The 27197-nt window shown below is 39.0% G+C and overlaps 1 protein-coding gene across 2 annotated transcripts in view; it reads right to left on the reverse strand.

Annotated features, from left to right (window-relative positions):
- ATF2 (activating transcription factor 2) overlaps positions 1–27197 on the reverse strand; it is a 79669-nt gene that overhangs the window by 35175 nt on the left and 17297 nt on the right. For both annotated transcript variants that reach the window (XM_075117972.1, XM_075117973.1), the window contains exons 4-10: positions 26198–26267; positions 16475–16571; positions 13693–13811; positions 10706–10834; positions 7159–7337; positions 6665–6779; positions 6186–6272 (exon numbers count right to left, since the gene is read on the reverse strand). In XM_075117972.1, the coding sequence (XP_074974073.1) occupies positions 6186–6272; positions 6665–6779; positions 7159–7337; positions 10706–10834; positions 13693–13811; positions 16475–16571; positions 26198–26245 (774 nt within the window). In that variant the 5' untranslated portion in view covers positions 26246–26267. The remainder of the gene's footprint in view (positions 1–6185; positions 6273–6664; positions 6780–7158; positions 7338–10705; positions 10835–13692; positions 13812–16474; positions 16572–26197; positions 26268–27197) is intronic.

A 27197-nucleotide genomic window follows, 5' to 3' on the forward strand; every position in this document is an offset into this window, starting at 1 on the left:
AGTGGTTTTATACTCCGGCTCACTCTAAAAAAGTATGCTAAACTAGAGTCAAATGGCAATAAATTATGCGTCCAACATCCATCTAAGGTTCTATTTCCCCACTGTACAGATGGGAAAACAGAGTAAGGGTGGAATTTTCAGAAGCACCTGAGAGAGTTAGGTGCCTAACACACATTGAAAGTTGACTCCAACTCTGCTGCTTTCGCCACGTCATCCCTCCCCATGAAGGATATTAGGAAAGTCAAAGGAGCTTGTAACAAATGGATGTAATTTCTGTTAACCACAGAAATGAAGGGCTGGAAGGGACCTCAAGAGCTCATCTAGTCAAAAATGTGTCAAAAATTAGGTATAATTGGTGGACAAAATAGTAAGAAGATTGGGTATTCTGCCCATCACTCTCTTTCGGAGTCCTCAAAGAGAGACTTGTGGAGGGAAAAAGCTGGCTAATGTGACAATGGCTGACTGAAAGATGAGAGAAGGGGAAAGAGCAAGCTTCACCATTATGACTGCCATTCTTACTATCTCCTGGGACTGCAGGATCTACTGTAACATCATTGGACCTTTGTCAACCTGATTCCAAGATGTCCTGACCATACCTAGGCAAGAGAGCGACTCAGATGACATTGCCACCTCTACCACTTCCAGTGAATCTCAAATATCACCTGGGATTTGAGACTATCACACCACCCACCACTCCCTTTCTAACTCTCGCCTTTTGCCTTCTGTTTAAAGAGAATCTGGCTTAGCTGGCCAAGACTGTATATTCTACAACACTGCTGTAAGCCTGTAACCCAAAAGAGGCAGCTAAAAGCAATACCCTAAACAGCCCAAAGGTGCTACAAGTTTGCCAGGCCTTAGAGCAACTAATAAAACAGTTTGCTGTTCCTTTCTTTTTCCAGCAGTGAGGCTGCAAGTGAAAGTCAACACTAGAGACAGAATCTGCATTTTCTATCTTTGCTGTTCTTTTCTTTCCCCTTCTGAGTGTGTGTTTTGTTTTGCCTTTTAAGAAATGGGATTGGACTTTCACAGCAATGACAACTCTAGCCCTTCTCAACTAACTTCTCTTTTCCCCAAAAGGGCAGTTATTACCATCTTTAATACCATCTAATAGACTGTAAAGTAAGTGGGTTTTCCTTCTAAAAACTCTCTCTCCAGCTAAAGGGAAAAGAACAAGGGATGCTAAAATAAAAGCCTTCCCAAATACTTTACATTTCAAATGCTTTACCAGTTCTTCCTTCCTTTTCGTGCGCTCTCTCTCTTTAATAAAAGGTGAAAAAGATTTTTTAAGGGTGTGTTTGCCATTGCACTAAGTAGACTGTGGTCTCTGTATACGAGACCCCAAACCTTCTTTTACACTCTTTAATGTTGGATACTGTCATAACAACATCGTTGACTCTTTGGGCCCATTTATTCCATCTAAATTAGTACAAAAGACACCATTAGATTCACCTTCCCAGTTTGACAACGAACCATTGATAGCTACTCAGAGTATGGTCTTTCAACTGGTTGTACACCCACCTTATAGTGATTTCATCCAGGCCACATTTCCCTAGTTTGCTTATGAGAATGTCATATGTAACTATGTCAAAAATCTTACTAAAAATCACAATATATCACTGCTTCTCCCCATCCACTAGGACAGTAACTCCAACAAAGAAGGAAATTATGTTGGTCTAGGATGATTTGTTCTTGGCAAATCCATGCTGGCTATTCCTTATCAACCTATTATCCTCTAAGGGCTTTACAAACTGATTAATAATTTGTTCCAGTATTTTTCCAGGTATCAAAATTGGGCTGACTGGTGTAAAATTTCCCAGACCCCCTTTGTTCTTTTTTTTAAAGGTATGTGCTACGCATGCCCTTCTCTAGTCCTCTGGGACCTCACCCATCTTCCATGAGTTCTCAAAGATGACCCCTAATGGTTCCGAGATTGTTTCAGTTAGGCCTTGTCTACGCTACTGCAGCAAGTCTACCTAAGTCATGCTTCTCCGGATACACGAATAACGTAGCTGGGGTTGACACAGCTTAGGCCGACTTACTGCTACCTCTACACCACACTGTGTCAACGGGAGATGTGCTCCCATCGATTTACCTTAATCTTCTCGTTCCAGTGGAGTACCGCAGTGGACTGGAGAGTGCTCTGCAGTCGATTTAAAGGGTCTTCATTAGACCCGCTAAATTGACGTCTGCTGCATCGATCACAGCAGCGTTGATCCCTGGTAAGTATAGACATGCCCTTAGTTTCTTTAATACGCTAGAGTGAATTTTATCAGGCCCTGCAGACTTGAAAACATACAGCTTACCCAAATATTTTTTAACCTGTTCTTTCCCTATTCTGGTTTGTGATCCTTCCCACCTGTTGTAAATATTAATTGTATTGAGTATCTGGTCACAATTCACCTTTTTAGGTAAAACTGCTGCAAAATGGGCATTAAATGTTTCAGAATTTCTGGATGGTATTATCTGTCCCTCGCTAAATAGTGGATTTACACTTTCCTTTATCTGGCTCTTGCTCTCAATGTATTTCTAGAACCTCTTTTTATTGCCTTTTATGTCTCTTGCTAGGTGCCACTCATTTTGTGCCTTTGCCTCATTTTGTCTCTACGTGCTTATGATATTCTTTTGTACTCATCCTTAGCAACAAGTCCAAATTTTCACTTTTTGTAGCATTCCTTTTAGTTTTTCATATCTTTAAAGAACTCCTGATGCAACCATATTGGCCGCTCACTAATCTTTCCTTCACATCAGGATAGTTTGCTGTTATATCTTAAATGTTACAATGTTCATTATGCTCCCTGGTTTACTGAGGATGGCAGAAGATGTTTCTTTGGTGGGAATGATAGTGCTAGTTTTTGCCAAAGGGCAAAAAATTAGGTCATCCCTCCAGGAACCTATGAACATGGTTGCCTCCTTTTGGGCAAATTGTCATGAGTCTTGTCAAAGAAGAGGTTAGGGTCTCAAACACTACCACCACCACATCAAAATCACTTCATCCTGAATTTCTGGAATAGTCAGAATGTCTCAACTGAGAGTGCCTTACAATAATATTGTTTTATATATAACTTGCAAAAAAAGATGCAAGATACTATATTAGAGATTAGAAATTTCAGTTTTTGCATTATAGAAGACAAAAGTTTAACTAATGACAGCTAAAGGCAAACAATAGATAACAGCCCTCCAAGTCACTTACCAACTGTCAAGACATCATCCCTAGGTCAGCAGCCTATTTATTGTCACACTGAATGTCATGTATGCAGCAGACAGTTTTGATGTTAGGTAGCCAGTTGTTTTAGCAAGTTGGGCAACCAGTTGTCTTAGCAATTACGTAAAGTAGGTTTTTATGTTACATTTCCCTAGTGTAATATGAGAAAAATCCACAACAATGAAATATGTCTACACATGACTAAGCTGTCTCTTACAATATCAATAAGAAAGTTCCAAATGAATTCAAAAATTCTGCATCCTTGTCTTCTAGCTAGTAATCATAGTGATATACTAAGAGAAATAGGTAATAAGCCTAGAAATAGTGTTTAACTGACATTAATAGTATCTAGCTAATCCTGCTTATTAAGTTTTATTGACAACCGGAGCACAGCATTTTTAAAAAAGGTATTTTCATCAACTTAGTTTATCAAGGAAATATTAATCAAATATAATTAAATAGTCGAAGCCCTCTATTAGTTTAACAGAGACCATCACAAGTAATAAAAGTAAAAGTAATTACTTTGACATTTGCAGAACTCAGAATGTATTGCAGGTTACATTGCAGCAGTTTCATGTTTAACATGTTTTTACGTGCAAGAAATATACCAGCAAGACATCAGAATTCTGAAAATCAAATGGGAATTTAAAAAATTGGTAACCCAGGGTGCCTGTTGATAATACTGTATTTTCTATCATTCTTAGCTGTTGGGCTATGTAATTTTTTGCTGGAGAAATTTTTCTGTGAATATTAGGTTTCTTGTTTAGTTCTTTACACTTTAATAGAAATAATCATTTTTGTGAATATACGCTATATAAAGCACAACAAATATACACAATTCTGATATATTCTGCTCATTCCTTATTCATAGAGTCAAGAAAGAAAAGAAGAAATATGGTGAGTTTGCTTTTACCATTCCACTTAAAGAAGATAAGCAAACACTGAAGTGCACATACTAGCTACATTCTAATGAGAAAACTAATAAGACTTAAATTTTAAGTCTTGCAGTCTCTGTTTTTCTTTATGCTATTTTTGTGCCTTCTCTATGAGTGACTGCTTTTTCCTATGTGAAATCAAAAGCTTTTACCACTTGTATTTTTTCACATATAAAGCTTCATAAAGTATATTACTGCATGATTTAATCTTACTCTTAAGAATCTAATTTCTTGCCCAACTAAACAAAAATTATTTGGACCTCTAATCTTGAAGTTCTAATAGATTCCACATAGTGAAATTCTGTGAATAGGAGTCTTTTGATCCTGCGGAATACATCAGGTGAGGAAATAGAATTCTTGTTCTTATCTGATCCTCAATTCTTATATTAATCTTTTCCCAGAATTAAGATAAATACATTCTCTCAGAAGGCAGTTACAATTATTTTTTTCCTGACTCTGAAAATGAAGGACTCCTTTTTTCCCCTGAAGGATGAGAGAGGGAACTGAGCAGAAAAAGCCCTTAGTACTGTCCTCCCACCTCTTGCAGCACTTCGGAGGCCAACTCACCCAAAGGGAGCGGAGATAGGAGAATAGCTCTGACTGTAGCAGGCAGTTCTACTCAGAGTTCACTGGTGGCCAATGCACTCCTCAGAGTGGTTGTATCATTTTAGGGAAAAGAGTTTCTGTGTGTCCAGCAGCCTCACCTCACACAGACAGATATTTGATGTGAAAAGGGTCCTTGGCCCATCTCTGGGCGTACCCCTGCACCCTTCCTCACTACTGAATAGACTAGGGTTGGAGTGGAGGCCAAAAAGAAAGTTCACTGCCTGAGGGCCTTCCCAGCCTTCTCCCCACATTAATAAAGGATTTAAGGGATTCATCTCTCTATGCGGTCCTCTCTATCCCCTCCTGCCAGCTCTATAAACAGTCTCAAAGTGGCTCCTGCAGCGGTAGCAACTGGGCTGCCTGCTCCTGCTGTCGCCATAAAAGTGCCTTAGCAGGGTGCTATTGCCCCTACTGCTTTGCATTTAAAAATAATATTTTTATCTACTTACTGCTCCTGATTCTCCTCTTAATTTTTTATATACAAATAAATGAGTGTCAGGAATAATGCAACACTATCCTAAGTAAAATGCATGTAATCTACAAGACAGATTCAGTTTGTGGAGCTCTTCTACCGATGCACATGGGGGACATTTATTTAATTTTTCTTTCATATAGTTCCCATTCCATTTTACAAGAACAGATGGAATGAAGAAAAGTTAAGATAAAAAAGCATTGAAGCAACTAGCTAAGAAATTGGAGAATATACACATTTTTATTGGAAGTGATTAATTAAAGTTTACACTATAATTATGATCCTATTAATGTACATTTATATAACTGATTTTTTTCTTTACCCTTTTTGGTTATCTTCCACCTGTTCCAGGTCATCTTAACAAACCAACTTTTTATGTACATCATACCCTAAAACCTATCAGGTTACATGCCTGGAAGAAGAGACCATAAGCAGCTGGGAATATTAGGAGATGTGTTGTTATGAAAAGCCTGGTTTTTATTTCTATAGTCTTTTCTGCTAAGAAGCTTCACACCATTTTGGTATGGGCTTACCTCTGTAATTCTTCCATTTTGCTTCTATTGGCAGGCAAGGTTCACTGCTGAAGTGATATTAAGCTTGTGTCTCCTCCCTCTCCGAAAGCCACATATACGTCTACTCTTCATTATGAGGAGCGAGACTGAGTTTACAGTTAAAAAATTGGTCTTCTTCAAAGTACATTTCACTGGTGCTGCTAAATTCATAAATGTGTTTTAGTCCCGGTGCTAACAATCATATAAGAATCTGAAATTACCATAAAACCAAAACAAATTGATAGCTCTCATTTTCCAGCATTGAGATTCCAGCAAAGAGCTTGTCTTCTGTAGAAAATAAAATTTATACCGCACAATAACAATGACTAAAACGAACAACTACATCTGTAGTAAGACCTAATTATTAAGAACATTTTTTCTGATTAACCTTCTTGACAATCAATGGAATTCTAACTTACCAATTTTGCCTCTGACTGCACTGGCTGTGGGGAGGAGGGCCCTGGGATTCCTGGGATACTAGGCACCATGGTGACAGGTCTAACAAGCTGACCAGGAAAGTCATAAAAATGAAAAACAATCTTTGAGTATGCCAACATAATACATATTATATGACTGCATTGCCCACTAGAACCAAAACAGCTACCAAAATCTGTAAATCTAAGTTCTAAGGCTTAAGATATATCAGTAGCTTTTTACCCTTCCAGAGTAATTAAAGTATTTCTAACCATTTAAGTAATATTTGGAATGATAAAGATATACTACTCTCACAAGTATTCAGAGCACAAATTACAATAGTTGCCAAAAATATGTAAATCAAGTCCAAAAATCTTTTTTTTTTAAATGTTAGTGTTTGAAATTAAAAAAAGAAAAGCAGCATTTATGCAAGTCTGCATTATTTTAAAATTAAGAATGTATAATAGGTCATGTGTAAACTTACTGGAACTGCAGCAGGGACATGAACATTAGAATTTGTGATTGAGGCAGGAATAGCAACAGGCATAGTTTGTCCATTAGGAAGATGTAACAGCAGAGGAAAAGGACCTGGTACTGGTCTAAGAAAAACAAAGAGGAGGAAATATTTTAAAAAGGACACAAATACACAACAGAATTGAAAGATATTGACATTTCTTATTACAAAGCTTGATACATTATTAATTTGGTTTAACCCTGTCCAAACTTAACACAGCTTAAACTATTTGCCATTTTAACAAGGTATCAATAATATCCACATTCTGTACATTTAACAGTAATTCTGTTTGACATAACTGTGTCAGAGTTATAATGTAAACTCACTGTACTGTTGGAGAATATGGAGCTGGAGGCCGCATTATTTATTAAATTGCGGAAAAAGTGATCAAAAGTACCTTGTAAACTAGACAAAATCTTTTTAGAAATCTGTAAAAAAATATTTTACTATCACATATAACTTACACTATTGGCCTGTTGGAGGATGGAGCCTGGGTAATGACAGTGCTAGAAGTTGGTGAAGGTATTGCCTGCTGAATAATAACACTTGAGTCAGAACTTGTTAGCAATACATTAGGAACCTGCAGTGATGCTGGACGAACTATTGTTGATGTAGGCTGTGCAGTCTGCTGAAGTGACACTTCCTATGGGAAAAATGAAAATTAACCATTGAAATTACAGACCATCAATAAAGCTTGTGCAGTGAACATAGATTACAGAGAAAAATCAGCAATCTTTGTAACATTTACAAAACTTACAGACTGCTGGAGTGAAATGAATTCTGCTGTTTTAAAAAACTGAGTAAGTTCAGCAAAAATATAGGCTCAATAATTAAGGCTGTGAAAAACAAAATCAAGAAAAGCATCTGTTCATCACAACTTTAGGACAAATTCAAGACCAGTTTGCTGAGGTATGAGACATATTGCTCCAATATGCTGTCAGGGTTTATATTAATAAGTCCAATAGATACAGGGGAAAGGAACTAACAATCAATATTATGCTACCAGTTGCATCAGTTCTTGGTAAACAGACCTTTTCAGTATGCCCTGACATAAGGCAAAGAGAAAAATAAAGTGAATATTTATTTTAGGTTTATATAACAGCTGAAACAAAAGGGCCACTGGAATCAGTAAGAACCAAAAAAAAACAACTATGTACATTTGTTACTCCTTTTAAAAACTAATTTCTCTTATTTAACTAGGAATCTATCTAGTGAAAAATACTCACAGGATTCTACAGTTCTTTCACAGTCTTTCAAGATGCTTAGAAATACCCTCACCTACATCTTGACTGAATCTTAAAGAATGATTTGAGCACAGAAGATAGATCACTGTGCTTGTAAACCAGGCAAGTAACAGAACTGGCTGAGGATGTGATTGTCATAATCCTGAGACTGGCAATCAATTAGGATTCAATGAAAATATTAAACAAGCATTTAGCACATCTACACATACCTTCCATCTGAAGACCCCAAAGCACTTCACAGAAGGTAATGAATCAAGGAATTCCCTTTAACAACATGGGATCCTGTATACTGTGCTATAAACTTTACCTACTGTACATGGCAACTACCCCCCAACAAATTAATGAGACAGCACTGCATTATGCAGCAAACTGGAAATTATATGGTAATGTTTGTTATTACTAAATTCAATAACCATTAATTGTACTGAAATAGAATATAAATACTCCATAAAATGAAAACACATAATAAATGCATTCTCTGGACAGGGAGCCGAGCAGTTATCCAAACCAGGATAGGCTAAGATGAGAACCAATTAGTGGCAACTCAAATCAAGATCAGATAAAAGTGATATTTGTAGGTTGGAGGAAGAGATTATTATCTCCACCGATCGAGGAAGCATACCCACTGTTTGTTCTTTATTAGATCCTCTATTGCTCTTGGAGGTACGTACAGGTAGCAGCAGCAGAGCACTTTATCTGGACTTGGTTTTTATCTTTCCTTTGGATGCAGGCCTTGTCCAATTACCTATGCCTTTGTTAGATTTGATTGCTGCTGTACTCAGGACAACATTTTAAAACTATGAAAAAAAACCCTTCAGTTAGTACAGATTTCAGCGCCCCACTTATTAAATGGTATTTCACTTAGCGAACATATTACACCTGTGCCCTATAGGCTGCACCGGCTTCCATTTGATTTCTGAATGAAGCTTATGTTGTAGATTTGGACTGATAATGCCCTGAATAGTTAGGGACCTAGCTGCCCTAAAGACTGCTTCTCTTTCCATGGTGCCTTTTGAATTCAGAAGTGGTCAAACTGGAAGCATTTCTAGTTTAAATAGGAATGGATTGGCAGCATGGCTTTTTCAATAAAGAGACCTTCAGCTTTGAAGCTTGCTCCTCACCAAACAGCCAAACACAACCTGCATTTGTTGCATGGCTCCATCAGTCCTCCTAGATTTTGAACAAGGGCGTGAAGCATTTCATTGTGGGAAACCAGAGGAGGACTGCAGCGGAAGAAATCTGCTGTGTAGATCTCCTAAAGGGTAACCTTGCTCAGGTTAAGTTTAGGAGCTGTGCAGAAGGAGAATGTGGTTGCCTTAAAGAGCTCATAAGTCCTGCAAGAGTAGAGCTGTGATCCTGAGCAGCTGACAAGCACCAGATGGCAGCAAATTCCTCCTGTAAGTCTTCTTTGATAATAAGATAATGCAACTGCTTCAGCTGCTTTGCCCATTCAGCTGCAAGAAAAGGTCTGGTGGCTCAGGTCACACTCTCATCCTTGATGCACTGAATCATGAAAGATATCCCTTCTCCCTGCCTCCCACTCTGTCCTTTTAATACCAGAAGTATAATAGCCAGTAAAGAAACACATTTGTTTCCCCTTTGGGAAAGGAGGGGACTGAAAAGCAAGCAGAACCTAAGAAGGCAGACAAAATGTTAGGCTGATAGCAGGAAAACGGACATTTTGTGAATTTATATGGTAACCTGGCAAAAAACAAACAAACAAAAGTAAACTATGTGGTCATTTGTACAGCCACAATCACATTATCTAGCCAGGATTAGGGTTGTGGTGCTGGGACGGTGCTGGTGGTCAGTGCCCCCTCATTTGTCAAGGCATTTATCAACAAAAATCACAGAGCAGTCCCTAAACCTGTGACTTTTACTAAATTTACCAATATCACGCCATGATTTTTTGATAAAAAGCTGTGACAAATCTGCAGCCCGATTTATGATGTATAAAGGTACCCTTTTTAAAAAAAGTTGTTTTTCTTATAAACAGAACAGGAAACTCATGGACTAAATGAAGAAAAGTGAGTGAAGTGATCTGCGATAAGAGAATGCCTATTCAACTGAAAAGCAAGATCTACAAGATGGTAACTGGGCCAGCACTTTTGTATGGTTCTGAGTGCTGGACACCGAGGAAGAGCCAGGAGCAGTTCTTGAATACAGTGGAAATTACTGTTAAGATGGATGCTTGGAGTTATAAGGATGGACCATGTTTGGAATGTACAATTTGAGGAAGTGTGAAGGTGGTACCAATTATAGGAAAGCTGAGGGAATCCAGACTTAGATGGTTTATTTTCATATGCCCAACATTGGAGGAATATATAGGAAACAGGATGTTAAACCGAAAAGTGGAAGATAAGAGATGGGCTTGAAGACCTGAAACTAGACGGATGGATGTTATACTAAAGGATATAATTAGTTGTGGCGTTTCCGAGGAACTGCTTCAAGACAGGCTGGAATAGAGAAGGATTCAAAGAGCCGAACCCATGTAAATGAGACTAAGACAAGAAGAAGAAATACCAGGAAAAATCTGCTCTCTCCTAAATTTGTTGGAGGACAAGTGGGAAGAATAAGGGATGCTTATTTTAAGCAAAATTTAACTGAAGGGTTGAAGGCTTTGAATCTTTTACAATATGACTACCATCACTGTACAATAAACAATTAGGTCACCAAAGTAGTTCCAGTAAATATATACAAAACTAAATACATTGCTGTGAATGTTCTTTATAAAAATGTTTTGAATCCAGAAAAATAAGTTCCTGACCTTTTCATCACTGGTAGTGGACTCTGGATGAGGTAAAGGACTATCCTGATGAGTTGTCTCCACAACTGAAGGCTCTTCAGTTTTATTTCTTATGATTGGTGTTGCAAGAGGAGACAGATCTAGAGGCATCTAGAAGAGTAAACATACAAATAAACCTGTTAGTCACTCAAATTAAAATATGTAAAAACAAAATAAGCTGCTGGGGAAGGTATCAACCCTATGGAGTAGCGGCTCTGTTCTCAAGGAGCACAGGCCATCTAAAGCAGAGCCAGCTCATTAAGCTACCCCATCATTCCCACTTCTACATGACCTTCAGTCCCTTGGGCAGATGTCTGGTTCCTCTCCTTTCAAGTCCTCAGGCCAGCCAAAGTACAGGCCAATCCCCGTAAGTTCTGTAGGAGAAAAGTGTTCCTTTCCTGAAAACCTTAGGAAGTTAACAGCTGGGAATGGACCCTACGGTATTCGGCTTCACAAGATAGCCATATTCTCCAGAAAGCCACTCCTCCTGTCCCTGCCTTGTATTATCTTCAGTCCCTTGGGCTTCTGCATGGCCTGCTCTCTTCTAGTACTCTGAATGCTACAGCTGGCCATACTGACTCTAACAATTTGAGAATGAGGACAATTATGTGACCATTTATCTGACCATGTAGGTCACACTGTATTGGGCTCCTTGTCTGTAACTGATTACATTTTCAATTCAATCATAAGCAGCTTGTAATGAAGAACTCTCAAAATCACAAATACCACTTTACCACATAACATGCTAAAATTTTAAATTACATTGCTAAGAATAAAGTTCAAAGTTTGAAAACACTTTAAATCTCAAAATATATGCAAGTCTAAGTTGGAAATCTCAACCTCAGGCAAAACTTTTTTAAAAAAACGTAAAAAAACACACAAGACTCATTTTTCTTTCCCAGTAATTTTCTGTTTTCTTTAGCGTGACTGCAGATTTGTTCTGAATAACTGCTCTCCATTACAACCTAACTTCTACTTTATTTTGAACTCACATCATGAAGTCACAATGGGATGCTTATTAAATCTTATAGTTATCAAGCAAATGATTACAATCACAAGTATGGCATCAAAACCTTATGTAAGTTCCGAAAGCTAAGGGAAAAAAATGTTATCAAACAAAGATATTGAATAATTATTGAAAAAGACAATTGTTTAAAAAGAGAATGGGAAAAATATATTTAATTGCTTAAATGGCTTCACATTGTTAAAATCTGACAGAAAAACTTTTAAGGGCATGAGGACTACATCTGGAATCCCTTTAAAAATATATATTTTAACCAGTATCACTGATACTGGTTAAAGAAAGAGAAAGTCCAGAGTATTTAGTCAGTGACTCACATATTGCAAACTAGCCCATCTGCCAAAATACCTTAGAGCAAAATAATTCTCTCCAGAAAGATTTTTACCTTTCATTATACTCTTCTATCTGGTTCTTTTAAGAGACAACCAAACTTTATTAAAGAGAGAGAAATTGTTTAGGAGTGCCCCTTCTCCCTATACTCTTCCAGAACATGGAAGTTAAAAGCCAGAAACTAAAACCTCTGAAAACCAGAAAATGCAGTTAGATAACTCCTCCCACACGATACTCCCTATTAACCCCATTCTCCTTTGATCACTGCTCATGCTCAAATAAATTGGTTAGTCTCTAAGGTGCCACAAGTACTCCTTTTCTTTTTGCCCTTAGGAGTCACTCAGGGAGATCACAGTACAATATCCCTCCCTAAGACATGAAGGTCAGCTGGGAGGATGAAGAGCAGTGTTGAAGAAACTGCAAAGAAGTTTAAAAAATTCTTTGATCCCTGTAGCCTCCTGAGATGGCAGCGAGCACTCTGGAAACCTCCTGCAAGTACTCACAGGCTCAACAGTGCTACATATAATGGTGTGAGACAGTGGGAACATATTAGTGAGAGTCATAATTTGGAGCTGTGTTGGGCACACAGAAAATGGCAGGTGACAGATTTTGTTAGGGATCGTAAGGTACTATTATATTCCCAGTGCCTCTGCTACCTCCACACAGAGGCAAAGAAAACCAAAGATGTGATCCTGCATACCTTTGTACATGTGAATAACTATATTTATATGAGTAAACTTTTTCACATTGGTAAGTGTTTGCAGGTTTGGGCCCTAAGCATTTATAAATGGGAAGGAATTAAAATGAAAGACATCACATCTAAATGTATTTAAATAAAGTTAATTAGGAAAGGATTCAATTCAAGTTTACACAAAAATTCAAATTTGTACAATAAGAACAAGTGTGGTGGTTTTGGTTGTTATCAACATTTGTCTTTCAAATGGGATCTGTCTGTCAAAGGGATTTAAACGTCACTTTTACTGAAGTAGTAAAATCGGTTCTCAAACCATACTTCACTTTTAGTCACTGAATTTGATTACCACTGTTTAACTCATTACTAATATTCAGTTGTTAAAATAATGTGTACTTTGTTAAAGTGTTGTCTAATCTGTATACCTGCAAAACAATTAAAGTATTAGAGTTATTCCTTCCACCTGATTTTATGTATATATTTTTTCCTCTTGTAAGAACTGGATTCTTTTCAGAACCATTTACTCATCTAGGGCCTCATCAAAAGCCTATTGGAGTCAATGGAAAGGTGCCCATTCACTTTAATAAACTGTGGATTGGGCCTTTAAATAATTAAAAGAAAGCAGTAAAGCCAATTAAAGTCACATTGTGTAAAATGAAGCAGGTGTGTTAGTCTTTGCAGGATTGGGGCCTAAATTTGTATTCTCACCACACAACTTATATGTACACTTCTGTGTTGATGACTGATGCATTTCAAAGTTGAAAAACAAAATAATGAGAACATTAATTTTTTTAAAGCGTACATTCCAGTATGACATGGTTCCTCTGCTTTATCAGAGCAAACAAATCTCTCAGTACACTATATACTCCCAGACCAAAAAAAAGAAAATGTATACAGTAACTTCTAAGCCCAATATTGCCAACATACTTTTTTAATGTCATCTTCTGAAGCCTTTTTGAATTCATTTTCAAAAGGACTTGCTAGTTCATTGAATAAACCCACTTCTTCACAGTTCTTCAAGAATCTAGTTGGTGTTGGTGTCTGATCTGAAATGAAATTAAACATTTTTTTCCCCAAAATACCATTTAGTAAGTACATGTTATTACTATTTTCAAAATAAAAATATGAAAATACCACCAATGCCCAAGTTTTAATTACTGTGGTTATTTATCCTAAAGTTAACACTAAAGCAAACAACCACCTAGCTAAAATAAGGACTCTTCTTTAACATTATTTAAAAACAAATTTAAGATCCAACTTTTCCCTTTAATTATAGAGACTTGCAGCCCATTCTACCTAAAACCACTATTGCTAAGGTTACCAACTCATTTATTTTAAATAATTTTTCAATTAAAGCGGGCATATAACTCTTCAAAACTTTCTGGCAATTTAATTCAAAACACATTTGATATTTTTACTGTGTGTGTGTAAAAATAATATTTTGGCCAGTTTGGAATATTTCTGTGCTAGTTTTTCTTAAAATTGCTTATTAAACAACTTAGCTGTCAGTTATTTCATAAAGTGGGTTTTGCTTCCACCTATTTTGGAGAGAGTCGTTAGATCTGAAAAATATTTAAATGATTAAAAATAGACACATCAGATACATGGGCCAATTTTCTTAGATTTTTAATGTTATTTTTAATAATACACTCTATAAATAAACATTATGATATGGATGAAGGCTCGTTCCCACTTTGACGGGGGCACACTTTGCTATGCCCTGGTACAAATTAATAGGTGTAAAACCCAACAATACACACAAATGGGTGAGCAGAGATTGCTATCAGAGGGAAGCCTTTCATTAGACTTGCTCTTCTGTTGAGTGGAGTTCCCTCTTACCTCATCACTTTCCACTTTCATATACACACTAAGTAGCAGGCTACAATGTAGGCTTGAATGGTTACATACATAAAGAAAAATCAGATAAAAATATTGAATTTACATTAATAACTGTTAACTTTTGGAAGGTGGCATTCACTTGTAGTTTTGGTAATTAGGAAGATTCTCTCATTCAAAACCCCAGGGATAAGACTGGAAAGGGAGATATGGAATGTGGCCAAGAAGTTTCCTAGGCCTCCAAGGCACACTTCTTTTTCTCTTTCATTCAGGCCAGCCAGAAGTAGAACTGTTGCTCCACCTGCTGGAGACACACAACTGAGCTTTGTAGACCAGTAAGTCCCTCATGGTACAGATACAGGGGAAGATGTAATGAAAAGTCTGAGTTCTGTCTCCATTTGTTGGCTGAAGGAACAACTCTTAAGTGCCTGGATTAGCAGAGAGGATCCTGATGGAATCATGGACCTGTTTTGTATTTCTTCTTTTATTGTGAACAACAATAGGGACTACTGCTTTTGTTATTCATATGCTGTGTCATCTGTAAGTTGCATGCAAAGTGTGGTGAAAATAGTATCCCAAAATGTTTTGATTTAAAAGATGTTTGCATAATAAAACTAGAATCACAGCACTTCCATTGACTATTGTGTGAATGACTTCTGTACTCATTTTAAATTTATATTTTGGATAATATGGAAACTCCCATTTATTTCACTTAGAATTTATGCACTGTCAGGGGAAAGTAAGCTGTTTTACTGTACAGTATGTATTATAAATATAGGAGATAACATTACACAAGGTTCCACTAATTTCAAGGGGAGTTCGTGGATGACAGTCGGTGAAGATCATGGAAGTACTGTAGCGCACTTGGGAAGGCAGATAAAGAACTCTCTCATTGTTTCACTGACACTCACCTGATTGCCGGATAGATGTCCCCCACAAACTGCACACACTGCAGATAGCATTTATGGTATTTAAAAGTCTGCCAGTTTTTTTTAATTGTAGAATTCCATTTGTCTGCCTCTCCTAATAAATTAGCAACTTGGGATAACAGAAGGTTGGAAAGAGGGGCTAGTGCATTTGTACAATTAAATTAGACTGCTCCACCAATGGAAAATGTTTTGACTATATCCATAGTGTAGTATATGCTCTATCCCCAAGAAGTTCAAGAGGAGCTTACTTAGCAAAATTTACAGTTTAATGGTTCATTCATGTTTGGTCTGTGTCTATAAGAGCCATAGACTTAACAAATTTAGAGAGGAACTTTTTAAAGAAATAAAACAATAATAAGAAAATAAGATTCTGACTGACCAAGAAAGGCAAAGGGATTCAGAGGTGAAATATTGATTTCAGATATTGTAAATAAGTAGTTTTGACTTAGACAAAATTAAAAGGCTTGTCTTCTTTATAACAAACTATTTATTTTAAAATATTTACAATACTATTGATTGATTTTCTTGAGACAACTGAAGTCTGTAAAATGTGTAGTATTTTTAGAAAAAAACTATTTCAACATACATGTAAACTATAAGGGCAACCAAGACCTTGGGGAAGTGTTTAAGTGTCAGATGAGGTTAGACATAAAAGGTTATACAGTATGTGCTTTAACTTATGTAAGCATTCATATAAGAACCAACTATTGCAATATTGACAATCCTGTATTTATTCTATATATATATCACGCGAAGAGAGGTGATTTAGATAGAAATGTATAGAAATGGATAATGAATACATGTTGCAAATCTTTACCATACAGGAATTCTTTGGTATTTTCTTTCACCAGTCTACAGAAGTTATATCATGTACAAAACCCCACAAAATTTGTGCACATTCCAGGAGAAAGATGGATAATTTATTAATAAAAGTATATACTAACCAGCCACAATGACACTGTCATTACGAGCTGGACCAAATTTCAGTGTCATCTCATGTTTATGTTTATGGACAGCCAAATGATCCTCGTTGGTAAAACGCTGTAGCAAAAAGTTTTAAAGTACAGTTAAAACTTTGAATTTGACCAAAGTGAACGTAATTATATGGAAAGTCATTTTCACAGCATGTAAAACCATCATTATCGCCAAAATATCAGTTGATTTTTTTTAAACATACACATCTGTTCTTGTTAATGCTGGATATAATATTCTCCCATCAAGTGGTCAGAAAGAGTTAACTAAAAAATATATATATATATATATACACACAATACTGATAATGAATGTCCACAGTAATTAAGTAACAACACTATGAGTCAGTAAAAATCAACATAAAACAAATTTTTACTTTCTGATACTGTGAAGAACCCTACAGTCATCAAAAAGTCAAGATACACGTTTGACACAAAGGGAGTATTATAAACATTTATTGTCTTTGAGCACAGTAACCTCTGTGGTTTTTGCAATTACAGAAGAGTGGGTTCGCTGCCATAGCTAAAGTTGAACATGGTTAAGGTTGAACATGGCTTTTTGTTTAAGGGTTGACCACTGTGAATACTCTAAAATCCACATGCCTATTTGGATTGTCTTTGCTGTGCCGCATGGATCTGTAGAGTAGGGTTAATTATCCATAAAGGGGTCATTTAAGCAAGGGGGGGGGGGTCCCCAAAGATACAATCCCTCAGCTTTTTATAAAATCTTTTTTTTTTTTTTTTTGCACACACCTGGAACTCAGATTATGGCTCCAACAGTCCCCAAACTGATCTCATTCACTCAACATTTAATTTAGCTAGCATATGGCACCCAGTCAATACAATACTGAAAAAGTTATTGACAGAGTTTAGATCTCCAGAATGGTTTTTGCCAAAACTGATGAGCCAAAGAGATGGAAATGCACATGTCCAGCAAGGGTGCCAGGCAGGCTGTTGTCACAATAACTAGAAGGCTTCAGGGCCTCATCTGGAGTACTGTGTCCAGTTTTGGGCCCCACACTTCAAGAAGGATGTGGATAAACTGGAGAGAGTCCAGCGAAGGGCATCAAAAATGATTAGGGGTCTGGAACACATGACTTATGAGGAGAGGCTGAGGGAGCTGGGATTGTTTAGCCTGCAGAAGAGAAGAATGAGGGGGGATTTGATAGCTACTTTCAACTACCTGAAAGGGGGTTCCAAAGAGGATGGCTCTAGACTGTTCTCAATGGTAGCAGATGACAGAACGAGGAGTAATGGTCTCAAGTTGCAGTGGGGGAGGTTTAGATTGGATATTAGGAAAAACTTTTTCACTAAGAGGGTGGTGAAACACTGGAATGCGTTACCTAGGGAGGTGGTAGAATCTCCTTCCTTAGAAGTTTTTAAGGTCAGGCTTGACAAAGCCCTGGCTGGGATGATTTAACTGGGAATTGGTCCTGCTTCGAGCAGGAGGTTGGACTAGATGACCTTCTGGGGTCCCTTCCAACCCTGATATTCTATGATTCTATGAAACATGATGTGTTCATTGTACTCATCTATTTTGAGTTCTACCCCTGCCTTTGGCAGCTTTCAGAGAATGTGCATTGTGCACATCCTTGCTCTTTGCCCGTATATGCAGGGCTGCTTTTGGAAGTTTTACCAAGACCAATGTTTCTGGTTTAAGAACAATATTTTAAATTGCTCTAAAATCCACATGCAGATTCTGATTTTACTTTAGAAATATTGTCCAGGAAATGACCATTAATTAAATAGAGAGAAGATGAAAGACCACTAGACAGAATAACTAAATCACAAGTCAGTCTTTGTTTCCTGACCAATGGAACTGAGTGTGATCAAAAGGATAGCAAGTCAATGTGTCATTGGTCAAGGGGTATCTACTACACAACTCACTCTCAGGAGCTTTTCACAATTTTTTCAAATTCTTATTACTTTGCTGGGACACCGCTGAGGAATGTGTGTACAGGGGAGGTGTCAGAGCAGTGAAGGAGAATGGGGGGGAAGGGCTGGAGCAGGACAGGAATTGTGAGGTTGGGAGGTGGGCTTTTCCCTTTAGGGCTGTATTCTGGCACAGCTACTGAGGGACCCAAACATACCAAGGATAATTCAAATGCTGGTTTGCCCCACACTCTCCTCTCCCCTAGCCCTGCCCGGGCCAGGTAGTGGCAGTAAAAGGAGGGTGGAGGGGGGTGGAGAGGGAGATTCCTCTCATTCACAGCCCCACAGCTGGGGGCTAGGTAAACTCAAGGAACCAGGGGGCTCCTGCCTCTCAGAGGGGGTCTTAGCCCCTGTCCCTCCCACTCTGCATGTAAGCCAGGACCTGGGGGGTTCCAGCCCTTCATGGGGAAGTCTAAGTCCTTGCCTCACCACGTAAGAGCCAAGATCTGGATCCTCTGCTGACGATGGATGTCTAGAGCCTCTTCCCCATACACTATGGCCAGATTTGGGGTAGATACTTTTTCTCCAACCACCCGCCTCCTCCTGGTTTCAGCTGATGGAATCCTCATAGCCCCACCACCTTCCCACCTGCCTATAGCCCCTCCAAGATCACCAGGGCACGGAGTGCCAAGGAGAAGGGTGGAGCTGGTAAATGTGTGGAAAGGGCTCAAAGCAGCAGGCATATGGAGGGAATGTTGGAGGAGATAGAGCAGTGTCAGAGCAGTAATAGAAGAGTCTGAGCAGCTTGGAGGAATATGGGGCTTGGAGCAGTAAGGGGGGGGGTGGAATAGTGCAGGAAAGAGTGGAGTGAAAGGGGGGTCAGAGATGTGCAGCAGGTGATACTGTAGTGGCTTCAGCTCTGCCCCCACCAAAACCCCACATCCATCAATATTAACATAAATTATACGTACTTACATGGCTCCTATCACTGTAGTATCCGAGTGCCTCAATCTTTAACTACAGTAACTCCTCACTTAAAGTCGTCCCGGTTAACATTGTTTTGTTATGTTGCTGATCAATTAGGGAACATGCTCATTTAAAGTTGTGCAATGCTCCCTTATAAGGTTGTTTGGCAGCCGCCTGCTTTGTCCACTGCTTGCAGGAAGAGCAGCCCAGTGGAGCTCGCTGGTGGGGGCTTGGAACCAGGGTGGACCGGCAGCCCCCCTATCAGCTCCCCGCTCCCCTAAGTTCCCTGTGCAGCAGCCGCCCAGCAGGCTATCAATTGCTAGCAGTTCAGCTGTCCCTCCCCGCACTGCCATGTGCTGCTCCTGCCCTCTGCCTTGGAGCTGCTCTCCAGAGCCTCCTGCTTGCTGGGGGGTGGGAGCAGGGGTAGGAGAGGGGGGCTCCCTGCTCCTGCACCCCGCTTACCCCATCTCCAATGATCAGGGAGGACACATGACAGGGTTCAGGACTTAGGGAGCTTCCTGGCAGCAGCTGCTGCGGTATCAGCTTGCTGATTAACTTGACAAGGTAGTGTACTTAAGAGTGGTGTCAGCCCACTTAAAGTGGAAATGCGCATCTCTCTCTCACAGACGGGTGTGGGTCTCTGTTTGCCATGCTGCCTCCCCTCCATTTGTGCTGCCTTGTAGAGCGTGAGCTACATTAACAACGAGTTAACCCTTGAGGGCTCAGCCACTTGTTAGTTCATCATTTAGCAGTAAGTCATTCCCTGGGAAATATCCCACCATCTGACTCCATCACCTCAACCAAGCTTCACAATCATCATCGCTGTGTACAGTATTAAATTGTTTGTTTAAAACTTATACTGTGTGTGTGGGGAGGGGGGGCGGCGGGGCGGGGTCTTTTGTCTGGCAAAAAAAAAAATTTCCCTGGAACCTAACCCGCCCCATTTCCATTAATTCTTATGGGGAAATTGAATTCGCTTAACATCGTTTCACTTAAAGTCGCATCTTTTAGGAACATAACTACAACGTTAAGTGAGGAGCTACTGTATTTACATTCACAACACCTCTGTGAAATAAGGAAGTGTTATCATTCCCATTTTACAGATAGGGAACTGAGACTCAGAGACACAAAGTGACTGGTCAAAGGTCACACAGGAAGTTTATGGTGAAGCGGGGAATTGAAACTGGGTCTCTCAAATCCCCAGTCCTAACCACTGGATCATCCTTCCTCTGATGACCTCACTCCTCCCTTCAAAAAATGCTCCCCTCTCCCAACTCTACGTTAGTCCTTGCACCGTTGCTGCATCCTTTCCCCAGTTTCTCAAACTGCATGTTCCATGCTAATGCCTGCTTCTCTGTGGACAGGAGGGCTGAGGAGAGAGAACCAAGCTGTGCCAGGCAGGCAGAGAGATGAGGAGATGATGTAAGGGCACTGAAGACACTAATGTGCGGCCAGTGTATTCTGCGGCTGGGATAATCCCTGCCAAGGAGATAGAGGCAATGGAGGTGGAGACCTGGGCTGTGGTACACGAGCACACTGAGGAATTATTGTGCTTTTTTTTTAAATTCAAAGGAAGTTAAATTCACCGAAACTTCATTAAAGCAGAGTTAATGTTTCCCAGTCACACTTTGTGCCCTTCCAGAATGTGGAAAATGGCTCAACTTAAACCTCTGAAAACACAAAGTTAAGGTACATGCCACCCCTGCAATGCAATCTTAACACTGCTCTTTTAGAGCGATTCCAATTACATACATTCACAGCATAGATGCTTCAGAACACTTGGGAACAGAGCATACAAGCACAGTAGGATAAAGTCTAGTACCTTCTCTTTTCCAAGGCAAACCTTGGGTTTACATCAGGTGTAGGAAACTACCTACCTACCCTTGTCTACACTCAAACACTGAGTTTACTCCACACAAACCACCCCAGATTTGCAAAAAATGTTACCACACTTTCAACCTTGTCCTGAGGATTTGCTCTGAGACATTACCTTCACTTATCCCTCAGAAAGCCCTGGACACCACTGTCATGTATGCCATTACACTGCTGATAATCTTCATAACAAGGTAACTGGCACAACTCTACTGACAATCTATAAAACTCAGTGCTGAAGTGAAGCATACTTGATCCCTCAAGGTATACCTGCACCTCTCTTTATATCACAGACACAGCTCTACCAAGTTGTTCCAATTAATCCCTCCACCATTCAAAACAAGTACACCTAACACAGTGAATATAGCAGATAAGTCCGTGCAGATAAGTTCCACATATTTGACTTCTGGCATTTAACACAAATAATGGGACATGCTTAGTCCTTTCTCAGATCTACATAGTATAGATTCAGAGATTTTTAAGGCCAGAAAGGGCCATTAGAACAGAGATTCTGACTTCCAGTATGACACAGGCCAGAGAATTTCATCCAGTTACTGCTGCACTGAGCCTAATGCCTTGCGTTTGACTAAACCATCTTCCAGAAAATAAACCAGTCTTAATTTTAAAAGATCAAAAGATGGACAATCCTCCACTTCCCTTGACAGTTTATTAACCTTTGCTCTACCCTACTGCCAGCTCTAGTGAAAGTACAGTAAAGGTTATATTGTTGGGATAGAATGTACCCTTAACCCTGCACTGTGGGTTTTCAGAAGTTTAAGTTTGCCACTCTCCATATTCTGAAAGGGCACAAGACAAGTGAAGGCAAACAACTCTGGGCTAATGAAGTTTTGAGCATTTCGTTTATTTTTCTCAGTTAATATGGATTTTTTAAATCACTGAATTTTTAAAAAATTAAATTCTTGAAGAGATGCTATCAACTTAAGTGCTAGTCAGTTTTGTTTTTTTTTAATTAGCTAACAGTACTTTCAGGTATTATTGTCTACCTGCCCCTGACCCCAACTCTACATAAAACTTTTTTTAAAAATGTAAAATATCCTAACAAACCAAAGTGGAAACTGATCAACTTTACAGGGAAAATTGTTAAACAATGTAACTATTTTGTCAAATGCACAAAACATTTTATTCTACTCCCTTTCAATTATATCAATCCTCAAGGATTCCTGTAACAGGCAAAATATTCAGAGAGAAATTTCATTTTTAAATTGATGATGTCCCTTAAATCTATTTTTATTTAAAACATGGTGAATATTTCAGTGCTCATGAAAATGAGGGACCTGTGGCACTGCTAGAGCAAGGCATAGTGCAGGTTGGTTTTCCCTTTATTGTACAGCAGCAACGAGCACATATTTTACCTGCTCACTGTGCATGCAAGAAGCTACAGCATTTACCACGACGACAAAAACCACAATTCTCAATGATCTCTACGACTGTATACTTCCATTTTTTATAAAATTCACATCACATGTGTTACTTCTGAAACCTGCCACACAATTGAGTTTTCTCAGTCTCTAACTCCATGGCATAGAGCCCAAAAAGCTAAGCAGAAATTACTTGAAAGAACAATGTTTCAGATTAGGATTACTCTTGATTTCTTTCAAATATAAGCATAACTTGAGCAGTCATTAGTACATAGTAAGAAACAAAGAAGACAAGCCTAAAGGAAAATGGCTGATTAACTTCAATATTATTTAACATTCTTTCAAAAATAAAAGTAAGCTGAACTCTTAAATGTAATACTCTAAAATTCCCTTTAAAAAAAAATCAAAGAACATTCACCTCCCTGAATCTCTCAATTATAAACATTACAATCAGAAGTTAAATACACAATTTGATGTTGAAATGATGATCAGTCTCACTTAAACTGACAAGAAATCAAATTCAGAGTCAACGTTACCACTCAGTACTTAGACACTGCCACACAAATGGTACCGTACAAGACTAAGAACGAATCCTAGAGATGTACTAAAATAAATATTTTTGCTTCTATAAAGCAAGATTGTGCAAAAAACAAAAATCCCCACGCAAACCAAACCCCACTATCTGCAAGAATGCAATGACTTTTCCTTACAGAATAAGCATAACTTGAGCAGTCATTAGTACATAGTAAGAAACAAAGAAGACAAGCCTAAAGGAAAATGGCTGATTAACTTCAATATTATTTAACACAGTGGAAAATTTCACTCATCTACATGTGGAAAACCCCTACAGCTATGGGCAGCTACATTTTCTGACCACAGATTACATACCTACATAATCATCATAAGAACAGGTAACAATTAAAAGGTCTTCAGTCTGCTCAGAAGGAGCTAACCACAGGCTGCCCAGATGTGATGTGAAATATTAACTTTAACTCTATTATGAGAGTTGTGTCCATCTAACTATCAAGCCCTAGTTGTTCCTTAAAGTTAGTGTGCGCTTCATTTCGTGGTATAGGCTACCACTCCAACTACAAACTGACCCAGGTTGGGAGATTCACACCCTGGCACCTCCCCTGAAGTCTACATATGTCTTCCTCACTACCCCTGCAGGAAGGACCACTTGCAAGTTCGCAGTGGATACTGACAAAATTGTGAGCAGATAAAATAAAAGTGAATATTTCATCACTGTTTGCATCAAGAAAACCTCAAGTATTACCTAAAACCATAGAAACTGGACCAGACCAGTACAGAAGGGAAGAAAAACAAGGTTAATAACCTAGAACAAAATATAGTACCCCTTTTCCAATCCTGTTGTGAGTTGAGAAGGCATTATATGAACATAAGAATGGCCATACTGGGTCAGACCAATGGTCCATTTAGCCCAGTATCCTGTCCTCTCACAGTAGACGGTGCCAGAAGCTTCAGAGGGGATGAACAGAACGGGGCAATTATCAAGTGGTTCATCTTCTGTCATCCATTCCCAGCTTCTGGCAGTCAGAGCCTTAGGGACATCCACAGCATGGGTTTGCAACCCTGACCATCTTGGCTAACAGTCATTGATGAATCCATCCATCATGAACTTGTCTAATTCTCTTCTGAACCCACTTACACTTTTGGCCTTCAGATCCGTAGGCAATGAGTTCCACAGGTTGACAGGGCATTGTGTGAAGACGACATACTTCTTTATGTTTGTTTTAAACCTGCTGCCTACTGATTTCATTTGGTGATCCCCAGTTCTTGTGTTATGTGAAGGGATAAATAACACTTCCTTATTCGCTTTCTCCATCATATCCCCTCTTAGTCGTCTCTTTGCTAAGCTGAACAGTCCCAGTCTTTTTAATCTTTCCTCATACGGAAGCTGTTCCATACTCCTGATCATTTTTGTTGCCCTTCTCTGCACTTTTTCCAATACTAATACAGCTTTTTTCAGATGGGGTGACCAGAACTACACACATTATTCAAGGTGTGAGCGTACCATGGATTTATGATATTTGATAAATTTATGACATTATGATATTTTCTGTCTTATTATCTATCACTTTCCTAATGGTTACTAACATTGTTAGCTTTTTTGACTGCCACTGCACACTGAGCAGATGTTTTCAGAGATCTGTCCTCGGATAATTACAAGATCTCTTTCTTGAGTGGTAATAGCTAATTTTGAACTCATCATTATATATGTGTAGTTGGAATTATGTTTTACAATGTGCATTACTTTGCATTTATCAACAATGAATTTCATTTTCTCTTTCCTGGCCCAATCACGTGGTTTTGAGAGATCCCTTTGTAAGTCCAAAGCAGGCTGCTTTGGACTTAAGCATCTTGAGTAATTTCTATATTGTCTCCACATTTTACAACCTCACTGTTCACCCCTTTTTCCCGATCATTTATGAGTTATACTGAACAGCACTGGTTCCAGCACTTAGCCTTGCGGGACCTCACTATTTACCTCTCTCTACTGTGAAAACTGACCATTTATTCTTACCTTTGTTTCCTATCTTTTAACCAGTTACTCATCCTTGAGAGGACCTTCCCTCTTGTCCCATGACTGCTTACTTTGCTAAAGAGCCTTTAGTGAGGGACCTTATCAAAGGCTTTCTGAAAGTCCAAGTACACTATATTGAGCAGATCACTGTTGTCCACATGTTTGGAGACACCTTCAAAGAATTCTAATACGGTTACTGGGGTATGATTTCCCTTTTACAAAAGCTGTGTTGACCCTTCCCCAAAATATTGTGTTCATGTGTGTGTCTGATAATTCTGTTCTTTACTATAGTTTCAACCAGTTTGCCTGGTACTAAAGTTAGGCTGACCAGCCTGTAATTGTCAGGATTGCCTCTGGAGCCTTTTAAAAAAAAAAAAGTTATGGTTCAGCTCAAAATGGGAGGGAAATTTGGAAATGCACAAGACCCAGAATAGGATTTCAGCTCCCTGTACAGCCTATTTGTAAGGGATTTTCTCTGAAGCTAGCCAATCAATGGGAAGGCTCTCTTCCTGAAGCATGGTTAGAACCAGTAGACTAGTACTGGATTATTATCTAACCAATTTAGACTAGGGAAAATTGAGATGTTTTCTGAAACTTAAAGTATGCCCCCAGGCTTCACTATACAAGCACCCTGCTATCATTTAACCTCCACAGATTTCATGAATACTGGAGCTATATTACACTTTGTATTGCACTTGTTTTTCTGCTAATTCCTTCTAGAGAGTTAAGAATGTGATTACACAAATTAATGCATTATTTGTTTCCATTTAGAAAATTACAAATGCAGAACTAAAACAAAGTGTTTTTTGTGACAGAGATATGACAATTGTGGGGTTTTTCTTTTGTTTTTCTTTTTTAAAGACTCTATCCTTCTGTAGACAGTGTTTTTGAATTTTTTTAAAAATTCTTGCTATCACCTGCTTTACAAAATAATTACAGCATGCAGTTAACTTTCCAGCATCTGTCATTAAGAAATATTTCTACTCTTCAATCTAACATAAAATACATTTACCTGTGTTTGTCTACTTGACCAACATTAATAGATTCAAAGCATCCTATTACCTGGCCACATCCAGGGGCAGTGCATAAAAAGGGTTTGTCATCACTCATATTCCACAGGTCTTTGTATTACCTAGGTTGAAATAAGATTTAAAAAAAAAAAATGATATCTCAAAATATTTAAAAGTAATTGCAACAAGTTACCAATATATCAACCTCCAAAGCCTAGGCTGGAAGAATTACTAAAGATTTTAGTATTCTACTAGCAAGAACCACGCTGCCTCTCTTCTGATTGCAGTGAGCTAAGAATTTGATAATACATGCAAACAAAATGCACACATACAAAATGGGAAATGACTGCTTAGGAAGGAATACTGTGGAAAGGGATCTTGGGGTCATAGTGGATCACAAACTAAATATGAGTCAACAGTGTAACACAGTTGCAAAAAAAAAAATGACCTTCATTCTGGGATGTATTAGCAGGAGGGGTGTAAGCAAGACACGAGAAGTAATTCTTCCATTCTACTCTGTGCTGATTAGGCCTCAGCTGGAGTATTTTGTCCAGTTCTGGGCACCACATTTCAAGAAAGATGTGGACAAATTGGAGAAAGTCCAGAGAAGAGCAACACAAATGATTAATGGTCTAGAAAACGACCTCTGAGGGAAGACTGAAAAAATTGGATTTGTTTAGTCTGGAGAAGAGAAGACTAGGAGAGGGACTAGGATAACAGCTTTTAAGCACACTGCACCGCCGGCGCAATGCTCTGGGCGGCGGGGCTGCGAGCTCCTGGGGCAGCGCAGCTGCAGAGCCCAGCCTGACCCGGTGCTCTGTGCTGCGCGGTGGTGTGGCTGGCTCCAGCTGGGTGGTGTGACTGTAGCACCGTCAGCCACCGGTGCTCCAGGCAGCGCGGTAAGGGGGTGGGGGGAGGATGGGGGTTTGGATAGAGGGCAGGGGAGTTCGGGGTGGTGGGGGTGTGAATGGGGTTGGGGCAGTCGGAGAGCGAGGAACAGGGGGTTGAATGGGGGCAGGGGTCCCAGAGGGAAGTCAGGAAGGAGGGGGGAA

The sequence above is a fragment of the Caretta caretta genome, chromosome 11, assembly GCF_965140235.1.
Source record: "Caretta caretta isolate rCarCar2 chromosome 11, rCarCar1.hap1, whole genome shotgun sequence".
Classification (NCBI taxonomy): Eukaryota; Metazoa; Chordata; order Testudines; family Cheloniidae; genus Caretta; species Caretta caretta.